Source organism: Hippocampus guttulatus, chromosome 6 (genome assembly GCF_054856545.1).
Source record: "Hippocampus guttulatus isolate MCC_2025c chromosome 6, RoL_Hgut_1.0, whole genome shotgun sequence".
Lineage (NCBI taxonomy): Eukaryota > Metazoa > Chordata > Actinopteri > Syngnathiformes > Syngnathidae > Hippocampus > Hippocampus guttulatus.
The window spans coordinates 2,057,766-2,079,320 of NC_141266.1; the positions used below are offsets into that span (position 1 = coordinate 2,057,766).

Here is a 21,555-nt window from a genome sequence, read left to right on the forward strand (position 1 = left end):
ATCCGCCTTTGTGCGCCTACAACGCCATCTGTGGGGTCGGCGCGAGATCTCGGCGGTGACAAAGGGGCGTGTCTACCAGGCAATCGTGCGGACCATCCTGCTTTATGGCTGTGAGACCTGGCCTATGAGAGTGGCTGACCAGCGCAAGCTGGAAGTCTTTGATAACGATTGCGTCCGCCGTATTCTCCGCCGCCGCCGATCGGACCGGGTCCCCACTGCTGACCTTCGTCGCTGCCTGTACCTTCGCCCCTTACCAGCGTGTCTCCTGCAACGCCGACTCCGTTGGTTCGGGCATGCGGCACGCCACCAGGAGGGCGAGTTGATCAGGGACGTTCTCCTTCCTGCTTCTTTGCCAGCCTGGCGCAAGCGGCGTGGTGGACAAGTCAAGACCTGGGCCACCACGATGAAAGAAGACCTCGCGTACCTTTCCGGCCCCCAGGTGGTGGGTCTGAGACAGTGGAACCAGGACTGGCTGAAGCTGTCGGTTGACCTGGCACAGGATCGCCGCGCTTGGGCCGCCATGATCAGGGATCTCGTGCGCGCGAAGGAAGAAGCCGGTTCAACCCGCCCAGGGTGAAGGCCGTTGCAAACAAAACAAACATGAGCCTTAATGGAGACTTCTTTCTTCTTACTTTCTTTCTTTTCTGATTGATATAAAAATGATTTATTAGATATAAACACATAACGGGGTAGGACTAGATAAGTTTTTTACTTCTTCCTAATCCCTTGAATATAATAACTGTGTTGAATGAAGACTGATTTCTTTCTTTTTACTATTTTATTTACCTTATTTTCTGTCAATTTAATACTGTATATGTTTTATGTTCAATAAACAAACCAAACAAACAAAACAAAACAAAAAAACAAACAAAACAAAACAAAAAAACAAACAAATATTTTCATAGCAGTATTTTCAATACATGACAATTTGTGTGAAGGATTTTCTTGCGAGCATGAGTTACTTTCACTGCCAGCCCAGTGGATGCTGCTTGCGCTCTAAAAATAACAATAATTTCTACAAAAGCAATTGGAATCTCACAGCGGTTGCTGCTTGCATCCAAACCATAAATCAAGGGAGAATAACATCTGTGAATTTATTGAAAGGGTTCTCACGCCCAAACCTTGAGCCCATCGCAAGCCCAATAGTCCTCCAGGGAACGCCCCCTTTTGAGCTTTGTTTTCAAATCTTAGTGTGGGGAGGAGCTGGAGTCCGATCGGAGGCTGAGAACCTCTTTAAAGCTGTACCATAACACAATGTGGTAAAAGTGAAGCACTGTTCATACTTTCTTGATGCACTGAGGTACTTCTAACCACAAAAATAGAAAAAAAAATAAGAAATGTATCCTTTTACGTCCTGTGTTATACAAAGTATTTGTATTGTATTCTTTTCAATGACCGTATTTTCCACACTATCAGGCGCACTGAAAAGCCATTTTCTTAAAACCTCACAGCGCCTTAAAATCCGGTGCGCCTTGTGTATGGTCATTACAGTAATATGTCGACCCCAAGATGGCTCCTTGCTGGGACATGCTTACAATATAATAACTTGCTGTTGGTTCAGTGAACCGTGTCACTGATTTATTAAATACATTTTTGTTGCAGCTCCGAAAAAAGGAGAGCTGTGGTGGTGTGTTTTTTTTTTTAAACGCACACTTTATTAATGGTTTTCACAGTCTCAACAAATAGAGGTACGTCTTTGTCCATCTCCATGCCTTCTCTTCTTCCGTTCGACTCGAGGGGCGTTCATGACCGCCTCCGAAAAATGTAAATTAAGGATTTCTTCAATGAAACTACGAAAACAGTAAATCAAGCGAGGAAATCGCAAAATAAATTATATAGCCCCCCTGCAGAATTTATTTTGTAATTTCCTCATTTGTGAATACAGTACACAACAAAAGAATAAATAACAAACACTTCTGAGACAGTCCAGTCTCCTACATTTTACTGACATCTGATCGTTCTGTTGGAGCTACGCTCAAGGAAATGCCAAAATTAATTCTGTAGGGGGGCTATAGAATTTATTTTGCGATTTCCTCGCTTGATTTACTGTTTTGATGCATTATTTATTATTTATCATGAACGCCTCTCGAGTCGAACGGAAGGAGCGTAGCCCCATCTAGTGGATGCATTGTAGATTGCGCTTTATAATCCAGTGTGTCCAATATATGAAAAAATTACAAAATGGGCCATTCATTGAAGGTGCGCCTTAATCCAGTGCACATTTTAGTGCGGAAAATATGGTAATACTCTCATTGCCTTCTTTGTTCTTTTTGCTCTTGCCTGTTTTAAGAACCTGGCAACCTTGTTGATCACCAGTCAAATCATAAATCAGTTCATGGAAGCAGTGCTGCCTTACTGGCTTCAAAGGCGATGCAATAAAATGATGATGGAGCGCCCTTTAAGTGAGCAAGTGCGACTGGAAACTGACATGAGCAATTACCGGGTAAGTAAATTTTATTGAAGTTTTTATCAATTTTAGATCACAATATATGAATGCAGAGTTCACGATCAATATTTCTCACTTTTTCGCAGGGTACGTTTGATGACTACCTGGAATTGTTCCTTCTTTTTGGTTATGTCAGTTTATTTTCATCTGTGTATCCTCTGGCTGCAGTCTTTGTGGTTTTGAACAACATCACAGAGATTTACTCTGATGCTTTCAAAATGTGCAATTTGTTTAAACGACCCTTTTCTGACCCAGCTGCAAACATCGGCATCTGGCAGGTAAATATCTGATTTCATCTTATAATTTCATAAACAAATTATCTGTATCCACCTAATTTGTTTATGAAATTTTATTTTCATTGTATTCATATCTCAGGAGCACAATAACAATTTTCTGAATTTTGTTGTTGATCAGACTCACCTGTGGTTGAATTTTCATTACTTGTTTGTTTGTTTGTTTGGTTTGTTTACAAACAAACTTACTTTTAATTCTAAAATTTAGCTTTGCTCCACTTTAATAGGTGTGCAGTCATTTTCTTGGAACATACATTGTTTAGAAAAAAAAAACATTCTTTTGTTTTGGCGAGAGTGAAGCTTTTTTACATTCAAGTGATTCTATTTTTTTCTTTCCCCTTTGAATGTGTTTTGCTTCATAGTATCAACAGTGATGAGAGTCAGCCAGAGTCCTTTTCATAAGCCAGGAAAATTAGCGTCTTTGATTCTTTATTAAATTGAAAATGATTTGGAGTGAAACTGGAACAGGAAAGCGGATAAAAGAAATGAAAGACATCATTACGAGACGTCATGCGATGACAATATAAATTTAACAGCTGCAGTAATGCATGACCCGCACTTCGCACTACTACTGCGTACACATTTTACCCACAAATATTGACAAATATAAAACCAAAAAAAAAAATCACATTTTTCACATTAAAATACAAAGGTTGTCATACTCACAATCATTGTGATCTGAAGGGACCACGTTAACCAGTGAAGCCATGAAATGCACACAGCAGTAAGAAGCAACGATTAAAGGCTATGTGCACACTGGAGGTAAATTTCCTTCCTCATATGTTAGATGATGATTTTATCATGCAGATTGAAGAGTACTTTTTTTTTTTTAACTCCAACCCAGGCCGGTTTTGTATGTGCATATACATTGGATATTTTTATCCAATCCAACTGTGGTATGGATGCTTACAACAGGCTTGTGATATACTTCTACTGCTGCTCTACATTTGCAAGGTTGCGAAGAGTAGCATTATTAATCGTCTATTTGATGTATCCCTCTTAAAACACAAAGCATTAATGGACATTTTTGGTGGAAGTAATAATTTAGCCCGGTCCATCACAGGGTCCATTTTTAGTAAATGACGAGATGAAGGAGTAAAAACATTTCTACCTCATCCAGTCTTGTTTCTCTGTCAACCTCATTTCTTTGATGAACGCAATGAGGAGCAAGTACCCATCTATTCATCCACCCATCATCTTCCACTTATCCTGGGTCAGGGGGAAGCATCATTTGCAGGGAAGCCCAGACTTCCCTCCCCCCATCCACTTTGTCAGAATCAGAATCATGTTTATTGGCCAAGTATGTAGAACACACAAGGAATTTGTCTCTGGTATAACACGCTGCATTAGTATCATCGTAAACAAGGACATGACAAATAGGTATGGAAGGACATTTCGTAATGTAAGTGAACCGTAGTGCGGTTGGACCACCCAGTGACAACTGTGAGACAATGTGCAAAGTATCAAGCAGAGCTAAAGTGATCAGTGGTAGAATACAATACTATGACAGTTTGTACAGTTGGTGCAGAAAATCGTTGAACCATTTTAGAGTGACCAGTAACAGTATTTGTTGTACAAGAAGAGTGACTACGTCAGTGACTGTTTAGGGAGTTAATGGCTAGAGGGAAGAAGCTGTTTAACTCATTGAATACCACCCCTTTTCACTGGAGCAACCCCCTCAATCCCTCACATTTTACTGAATTTTGACTGATTTGCAAGGCCCACAGAATTTTCTGTTCTATGGATATATATACATGCAACCTGTCAAAAGAAAGGTGAGACTCTCTTCTTTCAGCAGAAAAAAAAGTTTGTTTCTATCTTTCTCCGTTCGTTGGCAATCAGCATTAGAAAACTGCTAAGTTTTATGGAAAAGGCCGATTTTCTGCAGAAATTCAGAGAAAATGAGCTTTTTGTAAAAGCATGCATTTCAAGCATCATTTCAAGTTTTACACTATTATTTGCTTTTGTGGCCGCTCAAATACCTCAATAATGTGTTCCTCCTACAAAAGAACATTACAAATAATGTTTTTGTAGCAAAATAATTTATTTGCACACAACAAAACTATTGAACTATGAACAAAAGTGCAGCTGTGGAGAAGATGGTTTTTGGCTTCCATCCAGTTTGTCACCATCGATTCATCCCACCACATCCAGATGCATGACCTATAAATTATAGAAACATAAAAAGTTGCAAATATATCTTGCTGCAGAGTGAGGTACAATCATTTTATTTACCTTTCTTTCCACCACCAAAGCGAGGAGTCGTCATCTTTTGGCTTCTGGTTGGACAATCTGTAATGTATAGAAGTATGTACAATTACCACACTTTTATTTTTCTATTTTTTTTATTGTTGCTTTCCACTTACATTTCAACATCTCACACACACACACATACATGCTCGCACACTGCTATTTACACCATTCATTCCACGTTGCTCAGCATCCAATTTGAAATGAAATGGAATATGAATTTAACACTAGTGGTTTTAGCAGAGCTGAGCGGACCAAATGTGTCCTGTTTTTTTAAAACCTATGGCGACATGCAAGTCAGCACATTTACGGCGCATATTTTCATCCACATCTACGAGACGCATCAACCGTACATAAATGATTAGTGTTACTGGCAACTTTATAGTATAGCGGGGAATGTAGCGGTACATAAAAGTGACTGAGGAGGCATAAGAAGTGATGAAGTTTTGAATGGGAACTTGCAAGCTAGTCAGCAGTTACCTCCTCGTTCCAGCGGCTTTGGCGAGGACTCTCAGCTGCTTTCCGTTATGTCCGAAGGCACATATTCGTCCGACATATCTGGATCCAAATCGCTCTCCAATTCATCGTTTTCGCCGTCGTCATTCCGAGACGATTCCAACGAATCGCTGACGTGTGCCCGGCGTCGACCATGCGAAGCAATGCAGCCTCTTTGCCGTCATCGCTGGAAGTCGCCGGGAAGACGATTTGTGGGCGATGTGGGGCATCGGGAGGCACAAAATGCTCTGTCAAGCGATGATCGCTGACGTGGAGCAAGTTCATCTTCATCAGATGAACTCGAAACTCGGCGTGAGCTATACGCGTGTAGCACGCCATGTTTGTGCAGGCCGACGTTCGTTTGACGGGTGCCGCTTTCGATTAGTGACCGAAGCGTCATTTTCTCTTCCACACAAACACCATCTCCTTTGTTGTTTTGTTTCGAGGACGCTTTTATACTGGAAAAAAAATCATTTTTAGTTAGTTATTTCCTTTTCTCCATCATTGCTAGTTGCTAATGTTCCAATCCACTATCCACATACGCCCCTCCTTCACTGTACGCCCTTTCTACTACTTCTGCGGCGTGATCCTGGTTCATTTTTGCACCACTGCCACCCGATGGCCATTTTTTTGCTATTTAACATTGCCGTCAAGCCTAATCCTGTGGTGAGAAGTTGCATCAGACGCTCTTGCACCCTCCCCCATGAAAACACGTGATTGACGTATTAAGGGGGGGAGGGAACGGCTATGCGCTAATTGACGTATTTATACGTCAAAGGGTGTAAATGAGTTAAGTGTCTGCTGGATTTGGTGCGCATGGATCTGTCGCGCCTGCCTGAGGGGAGTAGCTGGAAAAGGTGGTGGGCAGGGTGCGGGGGATCCAGGAGGATTTTCCGTGCACTTGTCTTGATTCTTGCAGTGTGCAAGTCCTCAAGAGTGGGAAGGGCGGTGCCAATGATTTTTTCCTCCGTCCTAACTGTCCGTTGAAGTCGGATTTTGTCCTGTTTTGTGGCCGCCCCAAACCAAACCGTGATGAAAGAACACAGGATTGATTCGATGACTGCCGTGTAGAACTGACGTATCACCTCCTGTGGCAGGCCATGCTTCCTCAGCAGCCTCAGGAAGTACATCCTCTGCTGGGGCCTTTTCAGGATGGAGATGGTGTTGACTTCCCACTTCATGTCCTGGGAGACTGTGATTCCCAGGAACTTGAAGGTCTTGACGGTTGACACAGGGCAGTTGGATAGTCTGAGGGGCAACTGTGGAGAAGGATGTTTCCTGAAGTCCACGATCATCTCTACAGTCTTGAGCGTGTTCAGCCCGAGGTTGTGTCAGCTGCACCAGAGCTCCAGCTGCTCCACTTGTTGTCGGTACGCAGACTCGTCGCCGTCTTTGATAAGACCGATGACCGTGGTGTCGTCTGCGAACTTTATGAGTTTGACAGCTGGACTTGTTGAGGTGCAATCGTTTGTGTAGAGGGAGAAGAGCAGTGGCGAGAGGACACATCCCTGTGGGGCTCCAGTGCGTTGATGATGTTGTTGCTCCCAGTCTCACCTGTTGTGTCCGTCCCGTCAGGAAGCTGAGGATCCACTGTCAGATCGTAGGAGAGACACCGAGGTGGAGAGGTTTGGGGGTGAGGAGTTCCGGGATGATGGTGTTGAACGCAGAGCTGAAATCCACAAACAGGATCATTGCGTAGGTCCCTGTGCTGTCGAGGTGCTCAAGAGAAAAAGAGGGTGGGGGGGTAGATAGAGTAGTTTCTGGTAGAGGTGGGTGTGTGTGGGAAATGGGGGTGTCCTTTTCAAATCGGCAGGAAAAACATGTTTAGTTCATCAGCAAGACCCTTATTGTTCACTGTTTGGGGGGGTGGCATTCTATAGTTAGTGATTGCTTTCAGGCCATTCCATACAGATGCAGAGTCGTTAGCAGAGAACTGTTTTTTCAGCCTCTCTGCATAGCTTCTCTTAGCGATGTTAATTTCCTTTGTCAATTGGTTTCGGGCGTGTTTGTACAGTGCCCGATCTCCACTTCTAAATGCGGCCTCTTTCGCTTTCCTGAGTTGCCTGAGTTTGGGAGTAAACATGGCTTGTTATTGTTGAAAGAGCGGAAGGACTTCGTTGGTACACACATGTCCTCACAGAAACTGATGTATGATGTTACAGTGTCTGTATTCATCCAGTGTGCCCGTTGAAGTTTCAAAGACGCCCCAATCAGTGCAGTCTAAGCATTCTTGTAGAGCTAGCTTTGCTTCATCTGTCCATTTTTTCCCAGTCTTAAAAACCGATTAAACACATTTGAGTTTCTGTCTGTATGTAGGTATTAAGATAAGATAAGAAAACCTTTATTAGTCTCGCAATGGAGAAATTCCTGATTCACGGCAGTAAAGTTATGAAAGGAAGAAGTAGAACAACAAAATATCGGAGCTGCTGGAAAGGCAGCCACTCACGCGGCGCCATTTTGAAGTCAAAATAACAAAAATAACACAACACAACACATAGGACACAGACAGTCGTGCAATCTTCACCACTTTTCTGCATACACTTTGTTGTCTGAAGCAGTTATAGATGAAAGAGGAGAGGATCAAAGTGTCTTTTCACCAGTGGATCAGAGACGTCATGCTGAAAATGTGCACACGTCTGCTACAAGCTACGTTTTGAAAGCAAACACAAAGCTGTAGCGTCCATTGACGAAAAAGAGATTGGCTCACATCTCCTGTCCCATGTAAATCCACTTCAATTCCAAGCCGCGACTCCCAGTTCCACATCCGCATCGGCGCTTTGCGCTAACGCTCCTTTCTTCTCATCGTCGGCTCCTCAAGCCTACATCCATCCAGCCGCAGACCGTTCAACAGCACCGATCTCTCCGCTGAACAAAGTGGGGCTGTGAAAAATGCTGCCCATAACAGGCGCAAGACACAAGCGACAGTCAAATGGCGCCGACATTCCTCCCGGGCAAAAACAGTGCTGGTATACTCATGCTGCCGAGAAGGCGCAACCACCAAGCACAGAGTTTCCTCCTTGATGAATGTCGTGGCCAAAAAATGTTGAAAAAAGTCCACATCAGGTCCACACGACGTTAAGTGGATTAAATTGTCAAGTCAAGTCAAGTCAACAGTATTTATAGAGCACTTTCAAACAGCCATCGCTGCATACAAAGTGCTGTACATGGAGCAATTTAACATGCACAATAAACAGTAAGACAAATCGGTAATAAAGGCGGTAGAAAGCACCAAACAGTAAAACCAAGAACAAATCTAAGTCATGCTGAGTCGAATGCCAAAGAATACAAGTGAGTTTTGAGGAGGGTTTTGAAGATGGGCAGCGAGGAGGCTTGCCGAATGTTTAGTGGGAGGTCATTCCAGAGAGAGGGACCAGCAACAGAAAAGGCTCGATCCCCTCTGAGCCTCAGTTTAGTTCTTGGTACTTCTAATAAAGTCTGGTCCACAGACCTGAGGCGCCAGGCAGGTGTGTAGGGGCGGATGAGCTCAGAGAGGTAAGGTGGCGCGAGATTATTCAGAGAGTGGTCAGAAAGACCCAATGCTGCACGGGCGATCGATCGGTATGAATTTTTGATTGTTGTATAGCAGTGGTCTAGAATGTTGCCTTCTCTGGTGAAACAGTCGATGTGCTGCTTATATCTGGGAAGTTCACGGTTAAGATGTGCTCTATTAAAATCGCCCAAAATGATCAGGGGTGACTCTGGGTATTTTAGTTTGAGTTTGTTTACTTGTTCAGCTAGCGTTTGTATCGCCGTGTTAGCGTTAGCTTGTGGCGCAATGTAAACACTGACTAGTAAAAAGGAGGTGAACTCACGTGGCGAGTAGAATGGCTTGCAGTTTAAAGACAGCGACTCCAGGTCCGGGCTGCAGTGTGCGTCGAGCTTCGTGACATCAGTGCACCATTCTTCGTTGATATAGAAGCAAATCCCACCACCTTTCGATTTCCCTGATAGCTCCGTGTCGCGGTCGGCTCGGAGAAGGCGGCGTTTCCATGCTCTGTGCAGCACAGCCGCTCCACTCGCGATTAGCTCAGAAAAACCCTGTGGATTTTCGTGTGCTGGTGAAAAAAGACCGAGCGTAGACTCCCCAATGCTAAGCAACTTTTCCCTCGTGTAAGTAAGCCGCTCAGGGTTGCCAAAAACTAACGAAAATGACAAAAACAGGGATAATACTAGGGAGCGTGTAACCGAGGCTGCCATACCTGTCGGCGCCTGATGACGTCTCCTCCGGGGTATCCCGAGGAGTTCCCAGGTCAGCTGGGTGAAATAGTCTCTCCAGCCTCCACGGGGCCGACTGCCGGTGGGACATGCCCGGAACACCTCACCAGGGAGGCATCCTAATCAGATGCCAGAGCCACCTCATCTGGCTCGACTCTCAGCCCCACCCGGATGACCGAGCTTTTCACCTTACCTCAAAGTCCAGACACCCTGCGGAGGAAACTTATTTGGGCCACTTGTGTCCGGGATCTCGTTTTTTCGATCATGACCCATAGCTCATGACCGTCGGTGAGGGTTGGAACATAGATCGACCGGTAAATAGAGAGCTTCGCCTTTTGGCTCAGCTCCTTCTTCACCACGACAGACCGACACAATGATGCAGATTTCACCTGCAAAATATTATGCATCCATCTATCCATTTTCTGATCCACCTTATCTTCACAAGGGTCGCGTGGCATGCTGTAGCCTATCCCAGCCATCTTCGGGCAGTATACAGGGTACACCCTATGAACTGGTTGCCAGCCAATCATAGAGCACACATAGATGCCCTCCACTCCAGCTGGAGCTGAAAGAAAAACAAAAGACAGAAACAAACCATGACAGATTTTGGACTTGCCCATTCTCTAAGTCTTGAGCATGAAATGCGTCTTCTTGTAGTTCGTTAATTACAGTATGTATGTCGGTGTCCTGTCGTTTTAAATGTTGCTGCCGTAAAGAATTGTGCCGAATATACCATCGTAAAAATTGGTCAAGTTTAACCTATCCTCCAAGTAGAGGTAAGATCTGTCCTAAAAATCGAGCCCTACCCGACCAAGGGTATTAAAGCCCGACCCCGCCCGAGCCCGAGCAATGAACTTGATTTGCAGGCCCGAGCCCGAAGCAAACCCGAAATTTCATATTTTATTTGTGAGCATTTTTGGCAGAAAAAAATGCAAGATTTCTTTCGGTTAAAATAATCTACATATTTTTATGAACATGATAAATGCATTTGCACAACGAAATAACGCTGAAACACAGAATAAGAGGCCAGACAAAGAGAGCTCTTGATAAGCATTTGCGTAATTACGCAGAGAAATCCTGCAGCCCATTAGGCTTTAAATAGAATAATTCTAATCAAATAAATAAGTAAAGATATATGAAATTATTTCTATAGTTTTGTTTCAATGAAATTTAGCATAAAAATGTCTATTTTCATTATCTGTAATTTTGTGTGACACGTGCGCAGTGCATGCTCAGCGTCTGGCCAGTACTTAAATAGCAATTACATGACAGTGCCTTCTCTGTTTTATCCAAATTTTTGTTTTAAAACAAGTATTCTTTAGTTTAGTATCCGCACATCGTTTTAGTATACATTTTTAAAACATATATTTATTTTTTTTAAAAGTCAGCGAGAGAGAAGCCCGACCCGAACCCGAAGCAATGATTGACATTTTAGGGCCCGACCCCGGTTGGGTCGGGCTCGGGCGGCCCGAACTTACCTCCTGTTCATCCGGTTCATCTTCCTTGGATAGAATATGAAAGGAAACTTTGATTTGAAATCTGAAGAGGACCGTTGTCTGTCCATCTTTCCTTTGATCGTCCCCGGTGGGTGCCCGAAACACCTGACCAGTGTCGTGTCAAGGAGGCACCCTGATCAGATGCCCAATGCACCTCATCTAGCTCCACTCATTGCCAAGGAGCAGCAGCTCAACTTGGAGCCCCTCCCGGATGAGCACATTTTCACCCTATCTCGAAGGGAAAACCTGGACACCCTGCAGAGTAAACTCATTTTGGCATCTTGTATGCAGGATATTGTTGTTTTCGTCACGACCCACAGCTCTTGACCATCGGTGGGAGTAGGAACCTGCAGGAGATCAGTATGTCAATTGACAGCTTTGCTTTTCATCTCAGCTCCTTCTTTGCCACAGCAGGCCATGACGGAGTTCGTTCTGCAGATTCTGTGCTGATTTGTCTGTTAATCTCATGCTCTACTTTTACGTCACTCATGAACAGGACCACAAAATACTTGAACTTCTCCACTTGAGTCAGTATCGTATCAATGAGCTGGAGATGGCATTCCATCTTTTTCTGACACGGGACAATGATCTCATAATTGGAGGTGCTGCTTTTCAATCCAACCACTTCACAGTCGGCTGTGAACCGCCCCAGTCCGGAGCAGAGTTGAAGAACTTGGCTTGATGAAACCAACAGAACCACATCATGTTGAAAAAACTATTTTTTGGCGAACATTTTTGTAATGTGAATGACTACATAAAAGAACGAGATTGAACAAAAAAAAAAAATGTAAATTGGGCATCATGCCCTGCAGTAGGTACGTAGCCTGAAATGCTACTTTCAAAGAGCCAAATAAACAAAGGTCTGACCTATCATTTTCAAAGAGGCAACAAAATAATGTTTTGGGGGGGGGGGGGGTGTTCAATAACTGACATCAACAACAATACATGACAAATCAATCACTTCCAAGGTGCTTAAACAATCGTCGGCAGCACAATCATGAATGCAGAAGTTATTACAAGATTTGTATTTTATTTATTTGTTTGTTTGTTTTAGCTTAACATTGACCACAAAGTAAGTGGTAGCTGGTAACAAATCTCACAATATCATCAAAACATACACTGATATGTTATACTGTATTCATTAAATGAGCATAAGCCATAGAGTGCACTTTAAATGCGTGTTATTTTTTTAAACTATAATCGAGAATTGGATTTAAAATATCTTTAGTTACCTTAGTTGTTCCCTGAAGGAATAAAAATGCGATCATGCTGTCAAATAGTTTACTACATTGCCAAACAATTTGTTTATTTTTGCTCTTTCCCTTTGTTTTTAGCTTGCCTTTGAAGCCATGAGTGTCATTGCTATTGTGACCAACTGTACACTTATTGGCATGTCTCCTCAAGTCAGAGCTTACTTCCCCGACTCCGAGATGCATCTCATGCTGTGGACAGTGGCTGTTGAGGTAATATATAATTTTGGCTGGCTGTCTGTGATCGCGCGTGTGTGTGTGCGTGCGCGCGCACGTGCGCTAATTTCATGATATCATCACGATTGCACTCAAAGAAAACAAAAGAAAATGTTTGCAATTGACAAATCAAAAAATAAAATCATCACTGCAATGCACTTTTGGCAGTTGTGTCATAAACACTCATCCTTTTTTCACTTGATTTTCAAACCAATCAACTAAAGCTCAAATATTGCTGCACATAAAAAGCAGACATGAAACACTGTCAAAAGCACTAACTGTAGACCTACTTTCTATTTTATTTTATATATATTTTTTAGAAATTGTATAGATTTTTTTTAAAGGTGTTAAATTATCACGTTAATTGTGAATAATTAATTACGGTCTTATTTAGCACATAATGTTTTTCCCCGTAATCTAATTTTTAATCTCTAACTTTATTGTTTCTGTCGGTGGGTTGCCTTTGTCTAATATCCCTTTTTTGTGTTAACTTCCTGTGTTCGAGTTGTTGAGGGTGGGGAAACAACTGTCAGTCACAGCGTGAAGCGGACATTGATTGGCTGTTACTATGTTAAGGCTTGTTTAGCATAAGCTGTTTGGCTCCCATTGGAGTTGGGCAGCGGTGAGGAGAGGTGAGGTGAAAACGGAGGAGCATGTGAGGGTTCTCGGCACAATGAATGAACAATTTACATTCAAAAAACGCCCTGACGGCACTATTGATAAAGGTACTGTTACAGTATTGTTCCTCTCCCTTTAGTTAGGTTTGATCGTTAAGGCGTTATTCCTCTCTGTTAGTTAGATTTGATTGTTACAGTACTAGTCCTCTCAATCGTTACAGTATTATTCCTCTCCTCTTGGTTAGATTTGGTCGCTAAGGTGTTATCTCCTCTCTGTTGGTTGTGTTTGTTCAGACACTTGAAAGAAACAATGTAGAAAGTTGTTGAAGGTATCTCCTGCTTACTGTGATTACGATCACCTTTGGTACCCCCTCACCCCGCCACTTTCAGGACCCCTCCAGAGGACGTGTCAACATCAAAAGAGGAACTGTTATCCTTAGTTTCTGTGTTGCAGCTATTGAGGGACTGTGTTTTTCTATGAGTACTTTTGATCCCAGTCTCTTTCCTGAACATCTATTTGCACACTTAAAACAACGTATGTAGTGTTGGATCTTATCTTCTCCCTCCTTGGTTGATTAACGGTCCCCCAAGTGTCCTCTGTTGTTCCCCCGCACCTTGGGTAGGTCCCTGTTTGCTGTTAAGCCCCCCTGGGGGGAACTCTCATCCCAGGATGTATGCACAGCGGGGTTCTGGAACTTGCCACCACACCAAATGGTGGGTAGTGGTGGTTTGGTCTCACTTCACCGCTCCTGACTTCTTCCAGCCACACCGGGTCAGATGTCATGTTACTTTCTTTGTTTCCGGGATCTGCATGAGGGGCGTACCTCCCCAACCCTCATTATCATATTGTCTCTATATAATCCCATGTCTGTATTTTCTCTACACTCTTCTGATGAGATCTGTGACTCTCAGGAGCCCGAATCGATTCGTAAACTGCAGAAAAGAAAATTAAACTCTTCAAGGTACTGTACATCGACTCCAGCCTTCATTTGGTTAACCAACATCCTCATCATCCGAAATTAACGAACACGCGGAGGAAGAGAAGGCCGCTCTTCCCCCAACAGTACATAGAGTGTTGTACCTAATTTGTAAGGCGTTTGCTTACCACCGAAGCTGCTCAAGTTTAGCATCCTACATCAGGGGTGGCCAGCTCGCGAGCCGCATGCGGCTCTTTGGCTGGTTCAATGCGGCTCCCGGGCTTTCACACGACTAGCAACAAAAACGCCTTGGCAGTGGCGCTGCTATTCAAACAAAGGCGCTAAAGACACAGACACACTACGTCAGCCTCTCATCAATCCCGTTACTTGATGAATATAGAAGGCAACCAATCAGATGACTGAATCACTGCTCACGCACAAGCAACGGCGCTAAGCTAGTCAGCGAGTTACCTCTGATTTTAAGGCAGGGGGGCCCAATACATCGATCGCAATCGACCGGGAGCCAGCGGACCGCAAGGGGGTGGGAGGAGGAAATGGGTGGGGAAAAAAGGAGTGTTTTAGCTTTTGTTCATGTTCGAGCTGTTGCTCATCATGGAGTGAGTGCATATGTGCGTGAGTGGTTGGGCACTCGCGTGTGTGCGCGCATGTGTGTGTATATCCTTGCACGTGCGCGATAGGGTCGATCGTGGGAAGTTAGTCTTTCAAAAGTTGATCTTTGGGCAAAAAATGTGTGTGTGTGTGTGTGTGTGTGTGTGTGTGTGTGTGAACCATGAGATCCTTGCCCGTTGGGCAAACCACTTTGAACATCTTCTCAACCGTACCAACCCTGTCAATCCACACATTCTGGACAATCTTCCAGACCTGCCAACAATCATGAGCCTCGACGCCCCACCATCCTATTCTGAAACCCAGCAAGCCATTGCGGGCCTAAAGAACAACAAAAGCGCTGGACCTGATGGCATCCCTGCAGAGGTTTTCAAACACGGAGGTTATCTCCTCACGCGCCGACTGCACCTCCTGATTCAAAACATCTGGGAACATGGGACCGTCCCGCAGGACTGGAAGGATGCTAACATCGTTGTTATCTATAAGCAGAAAGGGGACAGAGCAGCCTGTGGGAATAGCCGAGGAATCTCTCTCCTCTCCACCGCAGGAAAGATCTTGGCCAAAATCATGCTCAGCAGGCTAGTCGAGCACATCTCAGAAGGTGTGCTTCCAGAAACCCAGTGTGGCTACCGGAAGACTAGATCCACCATTGACATGATCTTTGTTTTAAGACAGCTAATGGAGAAAAGCAGAGAACATCAAAAGGACCTGTACATAGCCTTCATCGATCTCAGCAAAGCCTTTGACACCATTAACCGTGAGTTGCTCTGGAAACACCTCTCCAAACTTGGGGTCCCACCCAAGTTTCTCAGCATCCTCCAGCAGCTGCATGATGGGATGCAAGCCAGAGTGCTCATCGGAGGACTCCAGTCAGAGCTCTTCAAGGTGAAAGTCGGGGTGAAGCAGGGCTGTGTCTTGGCTCCAGTGCTTTTTAACATCCTCCTCTCTGCCACCACGTGCCTCTTCCACCGTGGCATGGGACATGAAGACGGTGTCCATATGGAATACCGCCTAGACGGAAGCCTCTTCAACATCAGACGGCTCCAGGCTCACACAAAGACAAAAATCTGTCAGATCTGTGAGCTTCAGTATGCTGATGACTGCACTATATTAGCTCACAGTTCAAACTCTATGCAGCACGCCCTCGACACCATTTCCAATCTGTACCAATCCTTTGGTCTTCAGATCAACATTAAAAAAACTGAGGTCATGTTCCAACTCGCTACCCCAACCTCCACATCCCCCAGCTTTCACATTAATGGCACTCCACTAAACGTAGTGGACCATTTCACCTACCTTGGCTCCACTTTATCTTCAAACTGTTCCCTTGACACTGAAGTCCACACCCGTATTAATAAAGCATCATCATCCTTTGGTCGCCTACGCAGCAGGGTCTTTGAAAACCGAAACCTGAAGACCTGTACCAAGATTGCTGTGTACAACGCAGTGTGTCTCTCCACTCTGCTCTACGGGTCAGAGTCATGGACTCCATATCGCCAGCACATTACTACCTTGGAAGCCTTCCACATCCGCTGCCTGCAAAAGATCCTTGGCCTGTCCTGGAAAGATCGAATTCCCCATACAGACATCCTCAAAAGCACCAATTCCATCTGCATGGAAGCGGCCGTGGCGAAAAAACATCTTCGGTGGATTGGACACACCATTCGCATGCCAGACAACCGCCTGCCCCGCCAGGTCCTCTATGGCCAACTGAGAGGTGCAAAGCGTTCTGCTGGGGGCCAAAAGCGGCGCCTCAAGGACTACAGCAGGGACCTCCTAAAGCGAGCCAACGTCAACCCCACGCAGCTTGAAACACTTGCACTCAACAGACCAACCTGGCAGATCACTTGTGCTACTGCAATCTCTGAAATACACAAAATTAACCAAGCCAGACGAACCGAGAAACGCATTCAACGACACCAGCGGGCAGCTGGTACCCCCCTGGTATCCGGTTTCCCTTGCTCCATCTGTGGTCGAGTCTGCGGCTCAAGAATCGGTCTCTATGCCCACGAGAAGTGGCACCAGCGACAGAGTTGCTGACCCCCCCCCCCCCCTACCCATCCTCCCCTCCCTTGGAGCAAGTGTCATCATCAGACATGATGGACAGCTAGAACGTGTGTGTGTGTGTGTGTGTGTGTGTGTGTGTGTGTGTGTGTGTGCACGAGGAAGGGATGCCCATGTGTATGATGTGGCTCTTTGCAGTAACACGGTAAAACAAATGGGTCTTATTATGGACCTGCTGTTCTCTTTTATTTTATTTTGTAATTATTTGGAGATTTACACAAACAAAACAGTGATATTCCCCCTGGTGGTCGAAACTAAAGGTTACAGGTAGGATTTGGGATTCGTCTCAAATACAGCAGAAAGTAAATGGCCTGGACTGCATCTGTTCAAGTCTGTTTGAAAACAAGAAAATACTTTTTTTTAATAATTTTTAATAATTTTAATTAATAATTTATAATAATTAAATAATTTTTTAAAATAATTTTTACCACTTTTTTGTGATGTGCATCTTTTGATCTGCCTCAATGCTCAATAATGTAATGATTTTAAAACGAAAATACAGGTTCTAAATTTAGAGCTTAACGTTTCAGCTCGGCGTCTTCTTCTCAACACCCCAGGATTCTTGTATTCCGACACTTGGAGAGGGCAGCCATCCTTTTGCAACTGAAAACAATGGGCTCAGATTTGGAGGTGCTGATTTTCAAGCATTTCAAGTCACTGCAGGGAGTTTTGGAGATCACAGCTTAATTCAGCTGCAAGCAGAGATTCAATACCCCCATGATCGGACATAATTAGCGTTTTTTACGGTTTTACTGTGCGCCACTCCATTTTTGATCGTAAACCGTCAATCACCATATGATTGTTCTCAATCGCGCTGTCACAGCGTCCTACCTTTTCGGATCTCAGACGAGGCCCCGTGCCATTTCCACCCCTCTGTGCCATTTCCACCCCTCTGTACCCCATGACAAGGGTTAACAGGGCCTTTGTCTGGGCCATACTAATTTGGACGATCCAGTCACTCCTCCATCGTTCTATGGAAGGACTACTACAGTACTCAGCGGCAGAATCTCTCGGGCTCTGCTTTCGGTGGTCGAGCTCTCCACCTGCGCTACATCACTTCCCGGACATCGCTCTTCGTCCCTCCCGGAAATATATCCACCGTGGGTCTCGTTGAGGCTTCCACCTTGATGGCTCCAAGGGCATCACCTCCTTCTGGTCATCCTCCCGCCGGCCACGCAGAAACAACGGCCGATCCGCGGACCACAGCGTGTTAGCCGGCCTGGCTATGTCAGCAAATGCTCCTCGCAACAGCGATATTGCCGGCGTCAACTTCGGACTGCTCAACATCCGCTCGCTCACTGGGAAAGGTTGTCTTATCCAGAATATCCTCAGAGACCGTAAGATTGACTTTTTTTTTTGTCTGAATGAGACCTGGCAAACTCCTGGCGACTTTTCTCAACTTAACGATTCTACTCTCCCGGGTTTTGTTTACCTATCGAAACCCCGTGGTTCACCCCTCTTCTCCATTCCATTAAATCCAAAACCCGGCAACTTGAAAGACTCTACCGAAAAATTGGTCTCACTATTCACAAGGACATCTACACAGCTCAACTTTCCCATTACAAGGACTCCATTTCTCAAGCCAAATCACAATACTACTCTGGACTCATCTGCTCCAATACTGGAAATACTAGGACTCTGTTTTCTCTCCTGAAAAAAAATCACTCAACCCCCTGTCTCCTTACCCCCCCCCCCCCAAACACACTTTTATTCTTCTGACACCTGCAACTCTCTGCTCCTATTTGTTTTTATTGAAAAAGTAAATAAAATCCACCAACACCTGGGCTCCTCTGTACCCCTCCCCTGACATCCCCACCTCCTGTCAACTGCTTTCCTCTTTTGAACTCCCCCATCCTTCAATAATCTCAGATATCATTACTAAATCCAAAACTTCCTCCTGTCTACTAGATCCCCTCCCAACAGTCCTGGTCAAATCCTGCTTACCCTCTCTGCTTCCTTTCATTTCAGCCATCATCCATTCCTCACTGTCCACTGGAATTGTTCCTGTCCCCTTCAAAACTGCAGCTGTCACTCCTGTCTTGAAAAAACCTGGTTCAGATCCCAATGATTTCAATAACCTACGACCAATTTCTCACCTTCCTTTCATCTCCAAACTTCTTGAAAAAATTGTTGCCTCTCAACTTCACTCCCACCTTACCCATAACAATCTGTACGAACAATTCCAGTCTGGTTTCCATCCCCGTCACAACACAGAATCAGCCCTTTTAAAAATCACCAACGACCTTCTTATGGCAGCAGACGCCGGTTTAATCTCAATTCTCATCCTCCTCAACCTGACTGCAGCTTTTGATACAATTTCCAACCCCATCCTCCTTAATAGACTCGCCACCATAGGCATCACTCACACCCCCGTACACTGGTTTCACTCCTATCTCTCTGGGCGTTCTCAGCTCATCCAACTCAATTCCTTCACTTCACAGTCCCTCCCCGTCTCTTCCGGTGTGCCCCAGGGCTCTGTCCTGGGTCCCCTCCTCTTCATTATCTACCTTCTCCCCCTTGGCGATATTTTCCGTAAATTTGATATACACTTTCACTGCTTCGCGGATGACACCCAGCTCTACCTCTCCAGCAAACCCGACGCCTCCCTCCCACCCTCCTCCCTCTCACACTGCCTTTCAGAAATTAAATCTTGATTCACGCATAACTTCCTCAAACTTAACAGTGACAAAACAGAACTCCTCCTCGTCAGTACCAAATACACCCTACACAAAACCAACAGTTTCTCCCTCACTATTGATAACTCCACCGTGTCCCCCTCCCTTCAGGTCAAGAGCCTGGGTGTCATCTTCGATAGCTCACTATCGTTCCACTCTCATATTAATAACATAACCCGGTCCGCATATTTCCACCTGCGCAATATCAACTGTCTCCGTCCTTCTCTCACCCCTCACTCCACTGCTATCGTTGTCCACAGTCTTGTCATCTCCCGTATTGACAATTGCAATTCACTTCTCTTCGGTGTCCACAACAAATTCCTCCATAAACTTCAACTGGTCCAGAATTCTTCAGCCCGTATCATCACTGGAACCCCTTCCTTCCATCACATCACCCCCATCCTCCAACAGCTCCACTGGCTCCCTATCAAACTGAGGATCAACTTCAAAATACTCCTCTTCACATTCAAAGCCATCCATAACCTTGCCCCCGCCCCCCCCTATCTGTCGGACCTTCTTCAAATTTCCGTTCCCTCAGGTCCTCAGCCTCCCTCCACCTCTGTGTACCCTCTGCCCGTCTCAGCACGCTCTGCCCCCAAACTCTGGAACTCACTCCCACCCGACATCTGTAATATTGACTCTCTTCCCATATTCAAAACTCATCTCAAAACCCACCTATTTAAAATTGCATATTCAGTTTAAACTCACCGCTTTTTATTATTTATAATTTTATCGGTGGTTTTATTGCTCTTTTTTGATTGTAAAGTGTCCTTGGGTATTTTGAAAGGCGCTTATAAATAAAATGTATTATTATTATTATTATTAAACCTCGCCTGCGTTTCGGATTTCTGCCCATAAAAATTATGAACAGACATGACTCCGCCAAGGCAGCCCATTGTCCCTGATTGACAAAAGGCAGCCTTGGTGGAGGCCAACCCTCACAGAAAAGAAGCTAACATCAAGTCGACAATGTGGGGCAAACTCTGACACTGTCCATACCAGAACAAAGCAACATGTATCAAAAGAGGTTCAGTACCCCATACTCCCAATCCCCCAGAACTCCCCAAGAGACACAGTCAAATGTCTTCTCCAAGGCCACAAGACACCTGTAGACTATTCGTGCAAATTCCAATGCACGTTTGCGGAACTTAAGGAGAGTGGTACAGCTGATCCACTCTTTCACGGTCAAGACAAAAACCAAACTGCTCTTTCAAAATCTGAGATTTGACTTCCCGATGGACCATGCTCTCCGGCACTCATGAATATATGTTTGCAGGGAGGCTGAGGCGTGTGATACTCTTATTGAAGGGGGCTTCTTAAAAAGGGGGGCTACCAACCCAATCTGCCAATCCAGAGACACTGTCCCTGATGTCCATGTGCTGTTGCAGAAGCATGTCAACCAGGACAGCCCTCCAACATCTCATCCAAAACTGGGACCAACCGGGACCCTCCATCTGGGGGACTCCCTTGTTCTGTTGGGGGCCTACAAATTTTCAATAAAGCAGCCTCGATTGTACGTTTCACCAAGATTTTGGCCTTTTATAGAGGTCACATTTTAAAGAAATCCTCCTCGTGATTCCATCCCATGGGTGCTTCTTAAAATGTTCAAGTTGACAAGTTAAAGCAAGGCTTTTTTTTTTTTAATTTTGTTGAACGCTGTACCCATGGCAAACAAATCCTCGGTGTGGTTCCAGACAAAGCAAATGAAACTGATTTTGATGGTCTAAACTAGAGGTCACCAACTCTGCCTCCAACTCTGGTCCTTAAGGCCCCATATCCTGCATGTTTTAGAGACATCCCTCCTCCAACACACCTGATTCGAATGATCTGAATCATTATCAGGCTTCTGTAGAGCTTGCTAATGAGCTGATCATTTGAATCAGCTGTGCTGGAGGAGAGAAAAATCTAAAATATATGCAGGATAGGGGCACCCGAGGTCCAGAGTTGGTGCCCCCTCGTCTAAACATCTGTGAAAAATTAAGGTTTGGTTTGTT

The 21,555-nt window shown here is 44.7% G+C and overlaps 1 protein-coding gene across 6 annotated transcripts in view; it reads left to right on the forward strand.

Moving 5' to 3' along the window:
* The window catches only part of ano10a (anoctamin 10a), a 118,460-nt gene that overhangs the window by 80,848 nt on the left and 16,057 nt on the right, over positions 1 to 21,555 (forward strand). For 4 of the 6 annotated variants that reach the window (XM_086112643.1, XM_086112644.1, XM_086112647.1 and 1 more), the window contains 3 exons: positions 2,291 to 2,443; positions 2,533 to 2,724; positions 12,530 to 12,658. In XM_086112643.1, coding sequence (XP_085968769.1) covers positions 2,291 to 2,443; positions 2,533 to 2,724; positions 12,530 to 12,658 — 474 coding nt within the window. Of the gene's footprint in view, positions 1 to 2,290; positions 2,444 to 2,532; positions 2,725 to 12,529; positions 12,659 to 13,901; positions 14,249 to 21,555 lie in introns of those variants that run through there. The other 2 variants (XM_086112646.1, XM_086112645.1) reach the window with 2 other exon arrangements.